Consider the following 15,468-nt stretch of genomic DNA (forward strand, 5'->3'; position numbering starts at 1 on the left):
CAAAAAAAAAAAAAAAAAAAAAGAAGCTTTTTTTACTGCTAGCAAACATAAAGATGTACAAGCTGACAGACTTCTCTACCTTTGATCCAAACTTGGTCCACAGTTTTTGGCAGCCTCCAGTAGGAGGGACGGTCGGGGCAGCTGTGGTGTTCACAGGAGGCGTGTTTGTTCGTTTGCAGATGGACTGAAGCTCTCTTCCACAATTATGAGTGCGCCAGTAACCTGTAGGAACAAAAAAAGATTCAGAGAGTGGTACATTCTTCATAATATTCTCACTCGAACATCTTCCTTGGGTTTTTAAGCCTGCTTTAATCGATGATCTTGTGGTGTTTTAACTCACCCATGTGATAACCCATTGCAACACAGTTCTCATCGAAGGCCTCGGTATTCGGCTGATTCTCGTCCCATCTTTTATACGTCACTGACGTACCATCCAACCACCTTGAATGACAAACATGTTGGTTTAAATTATAATGTAAAGTCATGGAAAGAAATTTTCAGTTGATTGTTTTTTTTTTTTTTGTTTTGGTTGTTTTGTTTTTATTTTTATTTTTGTTTATTTTATTGTCCCATGTCTTTTAACCGAAAACCTGGTGATAAATGTTTCTCCCAGTTTTTTTGTTTTTTTTCAGCTGCTCTTCATGGTTCACCACACTGAACTACTCGCATGAAGACTTGGCATTTGGTTTTGCGCTGAATGCCCTTCCTGACGCAACCACAGACCACTGAGCTACCACAGCCCTCTGTGTGGAGCAGAGAGCTGCTCTCTAGGGCGCCCAGGGGAGCAGATGGTGGGGGTTAAGAGTCTTTCTCCAGGTCTCAGGGCAAATGAGGGTGGAGGCAGGTGTGGGTGTTTCACCTTTCTCACCCACATTTTTGATGCTGTCGGTCGGGGGAGTCGAACTGTTGACCTTCTGATCACAGACACACCTTCTCTAACCTCTGCGCCACCTCTTCTCTCAAAACCTCAAATACGTGAATGTAGCTGTTTAAAGTCTGTTTGCATCAAGAAGCTGTCATGATTCTGGGGTTTTTATTGATTTATTTTTTTGTAGTTTGACTCAATCATGAAATTTTATTATTATTATTTTATTTTTTTATTTTTTTATTGGGAGAAAATACCTGACAATTAGCTATATATGTAATTATTCAATTGCATATTTTTTATTAAAATCAAAAAATTACTTTTTATTTATTTATTTACCAAAATTAAATCTGAATTATGGCCGTTTTATTTTAAGGAAAGAAAAATTAAAGTAAAACAGTGTGGACAAAAAATGGAAATGGTAAATACAAAGAGGCAATTTGTTTGTAGTTCTCTAGTTTTACAGCTATTATTACAGCCAGGAAACTCCCCTGTAGAACCAACAGGTAATTATTTTGTTTTTGTGGTTTTTGATTCTACTCACCAATATGAGCCATCAAGGTCCACAGACAAACCTATGTAAAATGATCCATAGCTTCTGGATATCTGTAAACAAATGCAAGATAAAAATCACTTTTTTTTTTTGTTATTAAGCTGTGTGTGTATGCGTGTGCTGTTGTGGCAAAGCAACTACACCCGCCTGTTTCCACAAGAAAATGTTTTCTTCTTTGCTGTTGACCACTGCCAGGTCGCTGTGTCTCTGCTGGCAGAAGTGACGAGCTTCTTCCATCGACTTCGCCATTCTGTTAATGAAATACTGTTTTCCTCTCCACACGAGCCAACCGTTTGTAGTCGTATTAAAATCTGCAAAGGTTTGGAGACATAGCAACTTGTGAATGAATTTGAATCACTGCTCCACTCAAATCAATTGAAAAATAAATAAATAAATTACAAATTCAGAGCAACTAATCAAAAAGGTTTAAGCTGTTTTGATTAATTTCTGCTGAGAATTGTTCAACTCCTTCAGTTGGCCTGTAATACAAAAGCATTGACTGTCCTAAAACTCAATGATGATTGAAACTTGAAGTTATTTACATGTTTTGTTTTTTTTACAAAAAGAGTTAATTTATTAGTCTCAAAAGTATCATTATAATAACTTCATGAAAACATGTGTTTTTTATTTTATCAGTTTGTAAAATTAAGCATTAACATAGTAAATGTTAGAAAAAGTTTCAACTCTACATAATGCTGTCATAAAGTGTTAATCACTTTTAATTTGGACATACAGATAACAAACCGTTGCAATAGACCAGTCTAGATGTGCTAAATGCATTAACCTTTTTTTTTTTGCATCATTTCTAGATGTATCTAATTTTAGTGATATTACGCAGGTGGAAGAAGGCGGTTCTAGTAACGTTTTTAATGTGGGGGATAAAAGACATGTCCTGATCAAAAATAACACCAAGATTTTTAACATTAGAGCTGAAGACCAGATTAATGTCATCCAAGGAGGGAGAAAGACTGAACAATTAATTCCTAAGATGTTCAGGTCCAAAAACCAAAACCTCAGTCTTGTCTGAGTTTAAAAGCAGAACATTTAGTGTCATCCAGGTTTTTATGTCTTTAAGACATGCTTGTAGTCTAAATAGCTGATTGGATTCATTGGGTTTCATAGACAACTATACAATACAATACAATACAATACAACTTTATTTATAGAGCACTTTAAAACAACACTGTTGACCAAAGTGCTGTACACTAGGACATACAAAAACATAAAAACCCCACACGTTAAAAATGTGAAATAAAATAAAGATAACAAATAAAATAAAACAAATAACTTAGAGTCATTAAAACCAACATTTCAAACTGAAGTAAAAGCCAAAGAGAAAAGATGTGTCTTCAGAGAAGACTTAAAAACAGGAAGTGAGCCAGCTTGTCTGACATGCAGAGGCAGCTCGTTCCACAGTTTAGGGGCAGCGACTGAGAACGCTCGGTCACCTCTCAGTCTCCTGTTGGACCTTGGGACGACCAGCAGCAGCTGATCTGCTGACCTGAGAGAGCGAGAAGGAGTGTACAGCTGGAGCAGGTCGGACAGATACTGTGGGGCGAGACCATGAAGACATTTGAAAACAAATAAAAGAACCTTAAAATTAATCCTGAAGCGAACCGGGAGCCAATGTAGTGATTCTAAAACAGGGGTGATGTGTTCTCGTTTTTTGGTACCAGTTAAAAGGCGGGCAGCTGCGTTCTGAACCAGCTGAAGTCGAGTCAGTAATGACTGGCTCAGACCGACATAAAGAGAATTACAGTAATCCAGGCGAGTTGTGATGAAAGCATGGATTAAGATCTGAAAATGATGTTGTGACAGAAATGGTTTGACCTTGGCCAGTTGTCTCAAATGAAAGAAGCTGGACTTGATCACTGATTTAATCTGCGTGTCAAGTTTGAAGTCACTGTCCAGCCTCACGCCCAGGTTAGTTGCTGTCTCAGTCAGATGTTCTGTTAAAGGACCCAGATCAGCATGGATATTGGAGCCTTCACTAGGCTTAAACAACAAGACCTCTGTCTTTTTGTCATTAAAATGTAAAAAGTTTAGTGACATCCATGCTCTGACTTCTGCCATACACCCCAGGAGTTGTTTCAAGGAATGGTGTTTGCCCTGTTTTAACGGAACATAGATTTGGCTGTCATCAGCATAAAAATGAAAAGAAATGCCATGTTTCCGGAGAAGATGTCCCAGAGGGAGTAGATACAGGGAAAACAGAAGAGGGCCAAGTATAGAACCCTGAGGTACTCCACAAGTGAGAGGGGCTACAGAGGACTCCACAGCACCAATGCGCACGCAGAAGTTTCTTTCTGTCAAATAGGATCTGAACCACTGTAGAGCAGGACCCTGAATGCCCACCCAGTTCTCCAGACGAGACAGGAGGATGTGATGGTCAACTGTGTCGAAGGCAGCAGTCAAGTCCAACAACATTAAAACTACACAGTCACCAGAGTCTGCGGCTAAAAGAATGTCGTTGAAGACTTTCAGCAGCGCAGACTCAGTGCTGTGGTGAGTTTTAAAGCCAGATTGAAACTGTTCAAGAAGGTTGTGGTCGTTTAAGTATGATGTTAACTGATTGTAAACAATTTTCTCCAAGATCTTAGATATGAAGGGCAGTTTTGAGATGGGTCTAAAGTTGGACATCACTGTGGGGTCTAGGCTAGGTTTTTTAATCAGTGGTGTCACAACTGCATGTTTAAAGCTCGCTGGTACCTGTCCACATGCCAAGCTGTCATTTATAATTTGGGACACATGAGGAGCCACGGTGTGAAAAACCTCTTTAAAAAGACGAGGTGGGATGGGATCATTTGGGGATCCAGTAGGTTTCATACGACCAGTGATGTCAGTTAAGGAAGACAGGGTGACGAGCTCAAACTGACTGAAGACAGCAGAGCGTGTGACAGAGACGGAGGGGTCGTAAGAAGGAGGGCTTATGAGAGCTCTAATGCTTGAAACCTTATTGATAAAAAAGCTCAGGAAGTTGTCACACATTTCAGTGGAGTTCTCTGGGCTGGCTGATTGTGGGGCGTTAAGAACAGAGGTGATTGTTTTAAAAAGCACACGTGGATTGCTGGAGTTGGAGGAGATGATGTCAGAGAAATATTTGTTTTTTGCAGCTCTAACAGTGGACTGATAGAAGCGCCAGCTGTCCCTCTGAGCTTGGAAAGACACCTGTAGTTTGTCCTTCTTCCACTTCCGCTCTGCTCTCCTGCACTGGCGTCTGGCAGATCGTGTGACCTCATCAGCCCAGGGGTCAGGCTTTGGTCTGGAAGCTCTTGTTTTTAATGGAGCCACAGCATCTAAAACGTTTTGACAGGCTGAGTTAAAATTAGATGAGAGAGCATCGATATCTGAATGAAGACCCACAGGGTCTGTGGGGCTGATGGCAGAACTAAAAGCTGCAGAGAACTGAGAAGCAGTGGAGGAGTTAATGACCCGACGGGGCTGTGCAGGAGCGCGAGGTTTGACTGAGCGACAGACGAGTGGCATGTCAAACACAACAGGCATGTGGTCTGAAAAGGCAGCATCACAAACTTCCACATTAGAAACATTAAAACCGTGAGCTAACACTATAACTATAACTGTGTATCATCAGCATAGCAATGAAAATGTATTCTGTGCTGTTTAATAACTTTACCAAATGGAAGCATATATAAGGTAAACAGTATTGCTCCAAGCAATGAACCTTGAGGAACTCCATGACTAACTTTGGAGTATGATGAAGATTCATTATTTACATTTACAAATTGCAATCTATCAGATAAATATAATTTAAACCAATTTGGAGCCGTTCCTGTAATCCCATTATCATATTCAAGTCTGCACTGAGGTCTAACAGGACCAGTGTAGACACCTGTCTGTTGTCAGAGACCATGAGAATATCATTAGAAACTTTCACCAGTGCTGTTTCTGTGCTTTGATGAACTCTAAGCCCTGACTGAAATTCAACCAGATTATTTATTTGCAGATGTTCACGTTGTTCACATTTATCACTTTAGTTGTGTTATGGTTTATCAATGTAAGCTTACCGGCTGCTGTATCATTAGGAGGTGGTTTTGGAGTCACTCCTGCAAACAATAAAACAATTCTTATTTTTTAAAATGACAAGATACGTGAATTGCATCATTCTGTCAACCTACATTTGACTAAAAGTTAAATTTCATACTGTGCTGTCATCAAATATAGAACAAAACAGGCTCTTTCAGTATAAAAGATGCATGAGTTTGTGCAATAATACAATAATCATAAAAAGAGACAGATGTGGTTGCTAAGCTCCAACATCTGTTCCACATTTAATTGGTGGAATGTAATGTAATGTCTGTGTTTTATTATGTTCTAGAAGCATATAAAAGGACAGCGGCATTAAAAAAAACTAAGTGAAGCAGAGGTTGGTGGGGGGACTTTACATCAAATGTTACATAAGAGCCAAAAAGTATTTTGTTGACCTTTAAATTGTATATCAAAACTGACATACAAGGCTTGAACATTTATTTCATATTTGAATCACACTACAAGCATTGAAGTGAGTATAAAACATTTTATGTTTCAAATAAAGTACATTGATGTTTTCTCATCTGTACCTGCACGGATCTGACACAGCCAGTCGTTGAAACTCTCACAGTTCAGGTCATTCCAAGAGCCGGACTCATCCCAGTTGTGTAATGTGAATTCAGTGCAGGATTCATCGTTGTTAAAATTGTTTGGCTCTCCTTCCTGCCAGTGCTGAAAGTTAAGCTGGAAATATAACAAAAAAAAAGAAAATCACTTTTTTATTCTTAACTAAACCAAGGAGGATTTGTTTAAGAATTAAATAACTAACCGGACTTCCATCGCTCCACGTGTAACCAGTGTTTGGATCTGCAACGTGAAGTCCAATCCAACCCCTTCCACCTCGACTGCAGGAATATAATCAAACAAAATGTTGACCTTCTCCTTTGTTTAAAGTGTGCAGGATTAAAGACACAAGGAGCTGAAGTTAGATTACAACAAAGTGAAAATTTTTCACTTTTTCCTTCCTTTTCAGGCATGTGGGAGAAACTTCAGATGCTTTAAAAACAACTGTGAAACGGCTGGCCACCAGTGTTTGATCTATCCTAACCCTAAAGGTTTTATACTCTAGAACAGAGGTGTCCAATCCTGGTCCAAGAGGGCCATTGCACTGCATATTCTAAATGCTTCTCTGCTCCATCTGATTTGACTCAATGGGTGCTTCTGCAGAACATCACTGGGTAATTCAACCATTGAATCAGGTGTATTGGAGCAGGGAATCCTCTAAAACATAAACTCACAAACATTTTTTTGCCCTCTAAATTTCATCTGATGGGAGCAATGGTGTCATTTAACATACTTCTGTCTGTGCTTAATTTGAGCCGGTTCCTGCCGGAACAGGATCCGGGAACTCTCTTATATTGACAGGGATGCATTCTGGTAACTGTTTGCTTGGATCCGGTAATTCTCAGGCTTGTTAATAATAAAGTTATAAACAAATATGACTGCCTTGAATTAAAATACCCTAAATTGTTTATGTAATCTGAAAATAATTACATAAACACTCATTTTAAACACAACAGCCAATTACGAGCTTCCTAATATCATATCAGAGCTGCCCCTTTAAGTAAACATTTCTGCTTCTACCCATAAAAAATCTCTACTCCTAAAAGTTCAGTCATGGTCAATTTGATTAAAAGCACAAAAATGTAATTAAACAGCATTGCAGATGGGATAGATAAGATGTGTGAGAGAAATGGAGTGTGCTTTATTCACACAGGGAGAGCTGTTGATCAGACTACTCTAAAATAGTTATTGAATAACAACCCGCTGTGTTTCAGCATCATTTGGTTTACAAATTAAGCCCCAACTTCTATGTATATTTTTAAGCAGCTTCAATTTTTGTTAGCACATAATAACCCATACTTACTGGCTCACAATTAGCTCCGCTGCACTGTGGATGCTCAGCAGATCTCCTCCTATGATCCTGCAGTAATCTCTAGCCTCAAACCAGGTCTTCTCGTGGGATCGAGGACCTGTGAAAAACTTCAGGACAAGACAAGATGAATCTCAGTTGAAATCTAAAAATATGGGATATAAACGTTGTAGAATATGTAGAAACAAGGGGATACTAGTACTAGGTTTGTGAATATACACAATAAACTAAGTTTTGGGTTTGCGTTATTCAAAATGCATTGAGTCCTACATATCCGTGCAGGACACCAGCACAACTTGATGGTCAATTGTTTTGTTGGTATGTTGAATGTTTTTGTTTTCACCTTGGAGCAAACGCTCCTTGTTCCTACTCGATTCCAACCTTCTGCACACTGGGGAGGAGTCTGGGTCGGCGGTGGCACTGTTGCAACAGCCCCGTCAGCTACGTGCTTGCAAATGTACTTTTCCTGATTGGTGCAGGGTAGCAGATCCCATAGTCCAGCCGAAATCCCAGTTGCTATGGCAACACAGCCCTGTTGATAGCCTTTAATGTTGTGGGGAAACAATAGTCAACTTTTATTTGATGGAATGCTTTTAGTTTTTATATTAATGGAAGGTAGAGGTTGCAAAAGTTACTGTACCCGGCATCCCAGCGTTCCAATGAGTAAATCTGACAGAGTCTGAGTTGGTCCAAGCAAAAACATCAATGTTGTTCAGATTGGAGAGCCCAAGCCAGAAATGTTTCTCTGGTCTCAGTCCCACCAGGCTCACAAGGAAAGCATTGTCCACACTGTAAATACATTTAGCAAACTTTAGAAATTTCTTGGGTCTACAACTTATATCTAGCAGATTATTTTTTTGTTTTGCAGAAGATAAGGAGAGAGTTTTAAAAGATAATTGGGTAGCACGTCTCTTTTTATGTTAATTTTGGGGGGTCAGGCACTAATAAGTGTATCCTTGAATATTTCTGTGTGGATTTTTAGCCACAGTTTCTTGTAAAACTGTTAAAGGGTTCATGTTTTTTTAAAAGCACAAAGTATTCTTACCCATTTGAGACATCAGCCAAGTAGGAGTCTGAGCTCTTGCAGTCTTCTTTAGCTTCATCAAAGGTCTTTGTCTCAATTCCTACAAAGTAGCAGTAGGAACCATGTTTTTTCCACCCCTGAAAATAAAAAATGTTTTTTTAAACGATCTCCTAAACTTTTTTGTTCATGTACAGTAAACTTTAGGATTATGTCAAACACATCAGTAATGATGCACTCACAGCTTTGCAGCCAATGTTTGTCTCCACTTCATCTTCAGTTCTTTCGGTAGAACTTTGCTTCATACAAATAAATCCATGTTTTTCACCACATGCGCGATCTGCCCAGTTCCCATTCTGAAAGAAATAGAACATTTATTGGTGGACTGATTTCTATCTATAGTGTAATAACTCAAAAATATTTGGACAAATAGCTTCAAAAAGATACTGAACAATTTGGAGCCACAGTATAAACACAATAAATTTTTAAATTTTGTATATGTTGTATAATGTTATTTATCATATGCTAAGATGACTTTCGGTTGTTGTTGTTTTTTACCTCCCCTCTGATGAGAACACAGTCTTCATCCTCAGTGGTGAAGTTTGGTTCTTCAAACTCCCAGCTGGTGAAGGTAACTGTGGAGTGGTCACTCCAGTCAAACAGGCCTTCTGTAGTCTTGTCATTCAGTCCAATCCAAAGCTCATCACTGGATGCTGTGGAAAAAGTTCAATTAAATAAATGTCCTCTTTATAACAAACTTGCATGCTGCATCTAAACTCTTTTGTTCTTCTAGATTTGTAATCATGCAAGAATCAATCATGTATACAATTATTTCAAAGTTGGCATCTGTGAATTTTCTCTTTCTTTCCAACTTGTTGCATGATTTGAGTGGGAGGGAAGAAATTACGTAGCACTGAAGTAAAAGCACAGTGTCACGTGTATTCCCATCATGTTATTCCCTGATCACTGGCTGGATTACAGCTTATTTTGAGTAAAGAGCCACAGTTAAGACATCAACAGGAGATGGATGGTACAAAAGCAGTCTGGTTGGTTGGTAATCAGGAAATGATTGTAGTCCACTTTAATCTTGACTGTAAATGTCAAATTAGAAACAACTAATAAATTGGGAATCAGACAGTTAGACCCGTTTGATGTCAGGAAACATCTAACTGCAAAAGTGTGCTAAACTTCTGTAAACAGAATAATTTTCCCATGTGCACATGTTGTGTTACAGTCTCGTGTTTAGTGTTGTAATGCAGTTGAAGTTTTAAGTTGCCATGACTGTCATACCATATCCAAGTTGAGAAATGACGAAGCTTTGGTCCTCCACGTTACGGAGGCTCACGAGATCGCCTCCCTCCTTGCGGCACTCTCTCTGAGCATCAGACCAAGTCTGAGCAGTGCGCTGAAGATAAAAACAGTGACCGTTGTACGGGATCCAATGGTTCGAGCAAAACCCTTGTTCAACTAGTGAAAAGAACAAACATACACTGATATTACACATCGATGTCTCTTAGAAAAGGGTTACGGCAGCAAGTCAAAAGCAAAGATGAAAAAAGTAGAAATGTGTCCTGTACATTGCTGAGGAGCTGTCAGCGTTCCACCTTTGTAGCAAATGTAGCCCATTTTCTTGGAGCAGGATGAACTCTGCCATTTGTACTGGCCAGCAGAGTCGATAACAGCACAGCTATGTCCCGGATTGGGAAGTGGATGTCCTAAAATAAAAATGATAATTTAACTTGAAATTCACACTTTGCAGGAGTTCCCTTTCAAAGACTTTCACTTCAACACTTTAATTAAAAAATACATAGTAAATTTAGTTTTAGATCCCTGATCGATGTCCAAATTCAAATAAGACAACATGCGTTTCACAGATACTTGGGAATATGATATTGTTCATTTATGAGTCATACAAATTTACACATTCGGCTTTAACCATCTTAGAATATGCTTTTTCAGGATCTTTTCTTAGAAGAAACTTTATGCGTCTGCAGATGAAACTCTACAAAGTGAGTCAAAACAGCAGCTGTTAAACCAAAAGAGTCATCAAAAAGATGCTAAAGAGACGTGTGAGTTTATAAATCTGAGTGTTCTGATAAATACAATCTACTTATTTCACAGTGTTGCTGTCATGTTTGCGATCACCATTCAAATGTTGTATTTTATTTGTAGATTTTTTTATAGGTCTTAGTAAAGCCTGATCTCTGGCAGAAACAGTTTATGTCCAATATAAAGCTACAAGTGCTGCTTAACAAAAACTTTCACTTTTACAGACTTCACGCTGGCCTTTTGGGATTTCCTTAATAGTTGCTTTACTTTTTTTTCACAACTTAGACGTTCAGAGTAAAAACGTACCAGTATCCCATCTCAGATAACGGACAGGTTTCCCATCAGTCCACTGCCAGCCGTGTTCTTCGTTCAGAGTTAATCCAATCCAGAGTCGGTTCCTCCCTGAGGTCAGCAGTGCTGAATGTTTGTGTTTTTGTCACATAGAGGGCACAAAAAGGGGGGAAACCAGAATAAACAAGTTGTTCCTCTTTTTCATTTCTAAGCACATGTTCTGCAATTTAACAGAGATGTGTAAAGATGATCAGGATTCAGAACGCTTTAAGGAAAAATTAACCCTAAGCAGCATTTTACGTAACTGTTAGTGTTTTTGCTGTTGCATGTTACGCTGATAATTGACCTGAGACGTTTGATAAGCACCTAAAGTATGAGGGGGAGTTTTAAGACAAAATTTGTCTTTGAGCTGCGATTTAGAATGAGCTATTTACAAAAACTGGAAATGGATCTCTAGGATTTCGAAGGGTCTAAAAAAAAAGTCATTTTACATGTTTAATCTTTTCTTATTCTCTTTTTTTTTTCCAGCGTAGACAGACATTAAAATTGAGATCTATGTGTGAAATGAAATGATAAGCAATTAATCGTTAATCTCCAGTTATTCTGCTTAAGATAAAAGTTAACTGAGCTTTGTGTGTGTAGTGTTTTGTTTAGTTTTCAGCTAAACACCAGGATTTAGGGAGCACGTTCACAATGTTTTACAAGAATTTCAAGATAAGTAAAAAACTAGAACAAGAACAAACAAAAAGTATTTACCCCAAAGCATCAATAATTTATGGAGATTTGAGATATTTACAGAAAAAGGTTGTCTCGCCGTGCATTGTTTGATTCAACCCATGTGAAACAAGCGGTCAACTTGTTTGTGTGTCAGTCGTGGTGCACTCAAACATCCAGCAGGCAGCACTTTACCTGTGATGAAGGCCTTCTCTGCTGGATCCACGATGCTGACCAGAGACGCAGCCTGCTGTTTGCAGCTGGTGTCAGCCTGGGACCAAGTCAGAGCTGACTGCATGTTCACCTGATAATACGCTCCAGTAACAACGTTTTGGGTCCAGTGCTCAGTGGCTGTGTAGTCACAGAAAAGAAATAAATGAACCTTCTAAACCGTTTGGTGATATAAAACAAACTTTCTGTTTTCTTTGTGTTAATCATCAGCTGCATGTTAATATAATAGGTCCATAGCATTTTAATCGGTTAACGTGTGGTATTTAGACCAAAGGTGCATGTTGCTGTGTGTTCTTATCAGAAGGTTGCGTTTCATTTATACCTCGTGAGATTTAAAGCAAACTTACAAGAAGTTGGGCAGTACCCCCATTGTTCGTGCTCGTATTTAGTTTCAGTTGCACACCAGTTGCGCTTCACTTTGGAGTCAAACCTGGTGCATTCTCCATACCATTGGTCTTTGTACATGAAGGGAAACATGCAGATCTTACCAAAGGAATTTCCACCTATGGTGTAATGTTCTGGAGGGGGGGACAAAAAGTTCACCAAGTTTAGTTGGCTCTGGAATCAAACTTATAATTTAAAAAAAAAAATGCATTTTATTATTTCTACTCAAGCAATCAGCTCTAGAGACGTGCAGACAGATGACATGAGAAAAAAGTGATTATGTTGCACAGCCGCCTGCTAAATCAGGACCCAAAGTGTTTCCATCCTTGTTTGTGTTTTTCATCTCTTCATGCACACTTCCACTCACAAACTTCACGCTGTACCTCTATAAGTTCTCGTGCAGGCACCACTAGCTGTCCCTGAGATTGTAAGGTAGTTATTCGGCCCGACAGTCCTGGACAGCATGATCGATTCATCAGCTTTGACTTCAATGAATAACTGCTGGCCTTTGAGAGCGAGCAACGTTCCATTCTTGCATTCCCACTTCTGGAGTGAGCTTTTCTCGTCGCAGTCGTATTGGCTCACTTCACTCCCCACACTTTTGCCCTGCGCTCCAATGCACTTTTTGCTGGACGTTACAAAAAGACGGTCGCCGGTTGTCCAGCGTATGTCTTGGCAACGGGAAGATCTTTTTATTAAGCAAAATCCAGTCGCCTTGTTCATGAGTGTAAACGGAGAATCTGCAAAGAAAAGCACAAAGTGAAACTTTTGTTATGCCTTCGTGGCAGATAGTCTGCTGTCTGTGCACAAAATCTGATCTTCTAAATGTTTTAGCATCCTTCTTGAATGAAGTGTAAAACACTAATTGGACTTTTATTTTATATTTTGTTTATCATTATTTTAGACATCAACCACCAAACGTCTTTCTCCTGCAGATCTTTGGTTAAAGCATTGCTGCAACTCAAAGTAGCATGCACACTACGGTCATTTTAAAGTCAAGATATCATTGAAATTTGATTCAAAAATGTATTTCTATTGCACAAAATAAATGCTAAACTTGACTTATTACTAATTTCTAATGAGAACTATGAGGATTTGGACTGAAATCACTTCCTGCACAAAGATGATTGTTTGGCACCAATAAAAAATGGCAAACATTTGCAAGACGAGATCACAAAAAGTAATGAAAACCAACACGTAACACAGAAATGCTCATCATTACCATTGGTTGTTGCAGTAGAACAATTAGATGTTTGTATAAGGAGCACAAAGGCTGTTAGAAGTATCCTTGGAGTCAACATCCTTCTAAGTCTCACAGCAGCAGACATCACCCATGCATTGCAAGCAAAGGATGATTGAGTGTGAACATGACAAGGAGGGAGTCTTAAAAGCACACCGGCAAGCTCTCCTCTTTTTTTTTTCATTTCATTGAGAAACTGTCAAGTTTCAAGATGGTTCAGCATTTTGCTAGTGGTAGAAAAAAAACAAGAGAGGGGTAGTTAGGAAAGAAGTAGGGGTAGCATGCACACAAACACTCATACATGCTTTTTGCTCGCACGGATGCCACTCTCCAGAAATAGCAACGATAAAAAGAGGTTCCAGTTACTTTCCATTCATTGACGAAAACAAAGTTTAAGTAGTTCAGTATAAGTAAAATCTACACATTCAGTGCAGCATTTCAAATGTAGTTTATCACAAATGACATATTTAGTTTTTTACTCAGTCAGTATTTAATTAAATAAATTATATTTACTCGACAGTAGCCTGATATTAAAAACTTTTAACTCACTGCCGGACAGTCGGGTTTCTTACTTAACACAAACATGCATGGCAATTTAGACTTTAAAGAGAAATGTTTCTACCAAACACGTATAAATGTGTTTTTCCAGATGAGTTTTGCTTGTTCTGTGAATCTGTTTTAGATTTATTCAGACAGTTTGTGATGAATAAAATATTCTCGCTGTCTGTCGGTACAATGATAATAAAGCTTATTTTGATTCTGATTCTGAATGTAAAAATGTTAAAAGATAAATGTAAAAAGAATGTACAACCGTTTGTTAGTCCTAAAGTTTTAGGTATCAGGACATTTTGGAAATTAATGTAGATCTTACGTCTTCCTAAAGTTAGGTAGTTGTGTGAAAATAAATGCACATGACACATTTTACACTGCCAACATTTATTTTAATGAAACTGTAGAGACCAAAAGTTGCAGGTAACTGAAGTTAACTTGGAGTTAAAACAACTACCAGAGATGTGAAAACGTTAATTTAGTAAAACAATGTCTGTTTGAAAGTGTAATTGCTGTCACAGATATAACTAGAGAACTAAAAGTATCTTTGTTGATACTCTCAGACAGAGACAGATTGCATGACTGTCCAAATTACAGGTCCTTCTCAAAAAAATTGCATATTGTGATAAAGGTCATTATTTTCCATAATGTAATGATAAAAATGAAACTTTCATATATTTCAGATTCATTGCACACCAACTGAAATATTTCAGGTCTTTAATTGTTTTAATACTGATGATTATGGCATACAGCTCATGAAAACCCAAAATTCCTGTCCCAAAAAATTAGCATATTTCATCCCACCAATGAAAGACAAGTGTTTTTAATACAAAAAACGCCAACCTTCAAATAATCATGTTCAGTTATGCACTCAATACTTGGTCGGGAATCCTTTTGCATGAATGACTGCTTCAATGCGGCGTGGCATGGAGGCAATCAGCCTATGGCACTGCTGAGGTGTTATGGAGGCCCAGGATGCTTCGATAGCAGCCTTAAGCTCATCCAGAGTGTTGGGTCTTGCGTCTCTCAACTTTCTCTTCACAATATCCCACAGGTTCTCTATGGGGTTCAGGTCAGGAGAGTTGGCAGGCCAGTTGAGCACAGTAATACCATGGTCAGTAAACCATTTACCAGTGGTTTTGGCACTGTGAGCAGGTGCCAGGTCGTGCTGAAAAATGAAATCTTCATCTCCATAAAGCTTTTCAGCAGATGGAAGCATGAAGTGCTCCAAAATCTCCTGATAGCTGCATTGACCCTGCCCTTGATAAAACACAGTGGACCAACACCAGCAGCTGACATGGCACCCCAGACCATCACTGACTGTGGGTGCTTCACACTGGACTTCTGGCATTTTGGCATTTCCTTCTCCCCAGTCTTCCTCCAGACTCTGGCACCTTGATTTCCGAATGACATGCAAAATTTGCTTTCATCCGAAAAAGTACTTTGGACCACTGAGCAACAGTCCAGTCCTGCTTCTCTGTAGCCCAGGTCAGGCGCTTCTGCCGCTGTTTCTGTTTCAAAAGTGGCTTGACCTGGGGAATGCGGCACCTGTAGCCCATTTCCTGCACACGCCTGTGCACGGTGGCTCTGGATGTTTCTACTTCAGACTCAGTCCACTGCTTCCGCAGGTCCCTCAAGGTCTGCAATCGGC

At 39.0% G+C, this 15,468-nt stretch overlaps 1 protein-coding gene across 1 annotated transcript in view; it reads right to left on the bottom strand.

Annotated features, from left to right (window-relative positions):
- Nucleotides 1–13,363, bottom strand: part of LOC119414263 (macrophage mannose receptor 1) — a 21,525-nt gene extending 8,162 nt beyond the window's left edge. The window contains exons 1-20 of the mRNA XM_037681357.1: nucleotides 13,345–13,363; nucleotides 12,412–12,768; nucleotides 11,992–12,162; nucleotides 11,609–11,764; nucleotides 10,715–10,825; nucleotides 9,937–10,074; nucleotides 9,650–9,826; nucleotides 8,918–9,072; nucleotides 8,602–8,715; nucleotides 8,384–8,499; nucleotides 7,979–8,127; nucleotides 7,682–7,881; nucleotides 7,333–7,448; nucleotides 6,235–6,310; nucleotides 5,996–6,149; nucleotides 5,444–5,482; nucleotides 1,566–1,729; nucleotides 1,410–1,471; nucleotides 341–441; nucleotides 80–222 (exon numbers count right to left, since the gene is read on the bottom strand). Of these exons, the coding sequence (XP_037537285.1) occupies nucleotides 80–222; nucleotides 341–441; nucleotides 1,410–1,471; nucleotides 1,566–1,729; nucleotides 5,444–5,482; nucleotides 5,996–6,149; nucleotides 6,235–6,310; nucleotides 7,333–7,448; nucleotides 7,682–7,881; nucleotides 7,979–8,127; nucleotides 8,384–8,499; nucleotides 8,602–8,715; nucleotides 8,918–9,072; nucleotides 9,650–9,826; nucleotides 9,937–10,074; nucleotides 10,715–10,825; nucleotides 11,609–11,764; nucleotides 11,992–12,162; nucleotides 12,412–12,768; nucleotides 13,345–13,363 (2,718 nt within the window). The remainder of the gene's footprint in view (nucleotides 1–79; nucleotides 223–340; nucleotides 442–1,409; nucleotides 1,472–1,565; nucleotides 1,730–5,443; nucleotides 5,483–5,995; nucleotides 6,150–6,234; nucleotides 6,311–7,332; nucleotides 7,449–7,681; nucleotides 7,882–7,978; nucleotides 8,128–8,383; nucleotides 8,500–8,601; nucleotides 8,716–8,917; nucleotides 9,073–9,649; nucleotides 9,827–9,936; nucleotides 10,075–10,714; nucleotides 10,826–11,608; nucleotides 11,765–11,991; nucleotides 12,163–12,411; nucleotides 12,769–13,344) is intronic.
- Nucleotides 13,364–15,468: the final 2,105 nt, after the last annotated feature.

The sequence above is a fragment of the Nematolebias whitei genome, chromosome 9 (genome assembly GCF_014905685.2).
Source record: "Nematolebias whitei isolate Nwh7 chromosome 9, NemWhi1, whole genome shotgun sequence".
Classification (NCBI taxonomy): domain Eukaryota; kingdom Metazoa; phylum Chordata; class Actinopteri; order Cyprinodontiformes; family Rivulidae; genus Nematolebias; species Nematolebias whitei.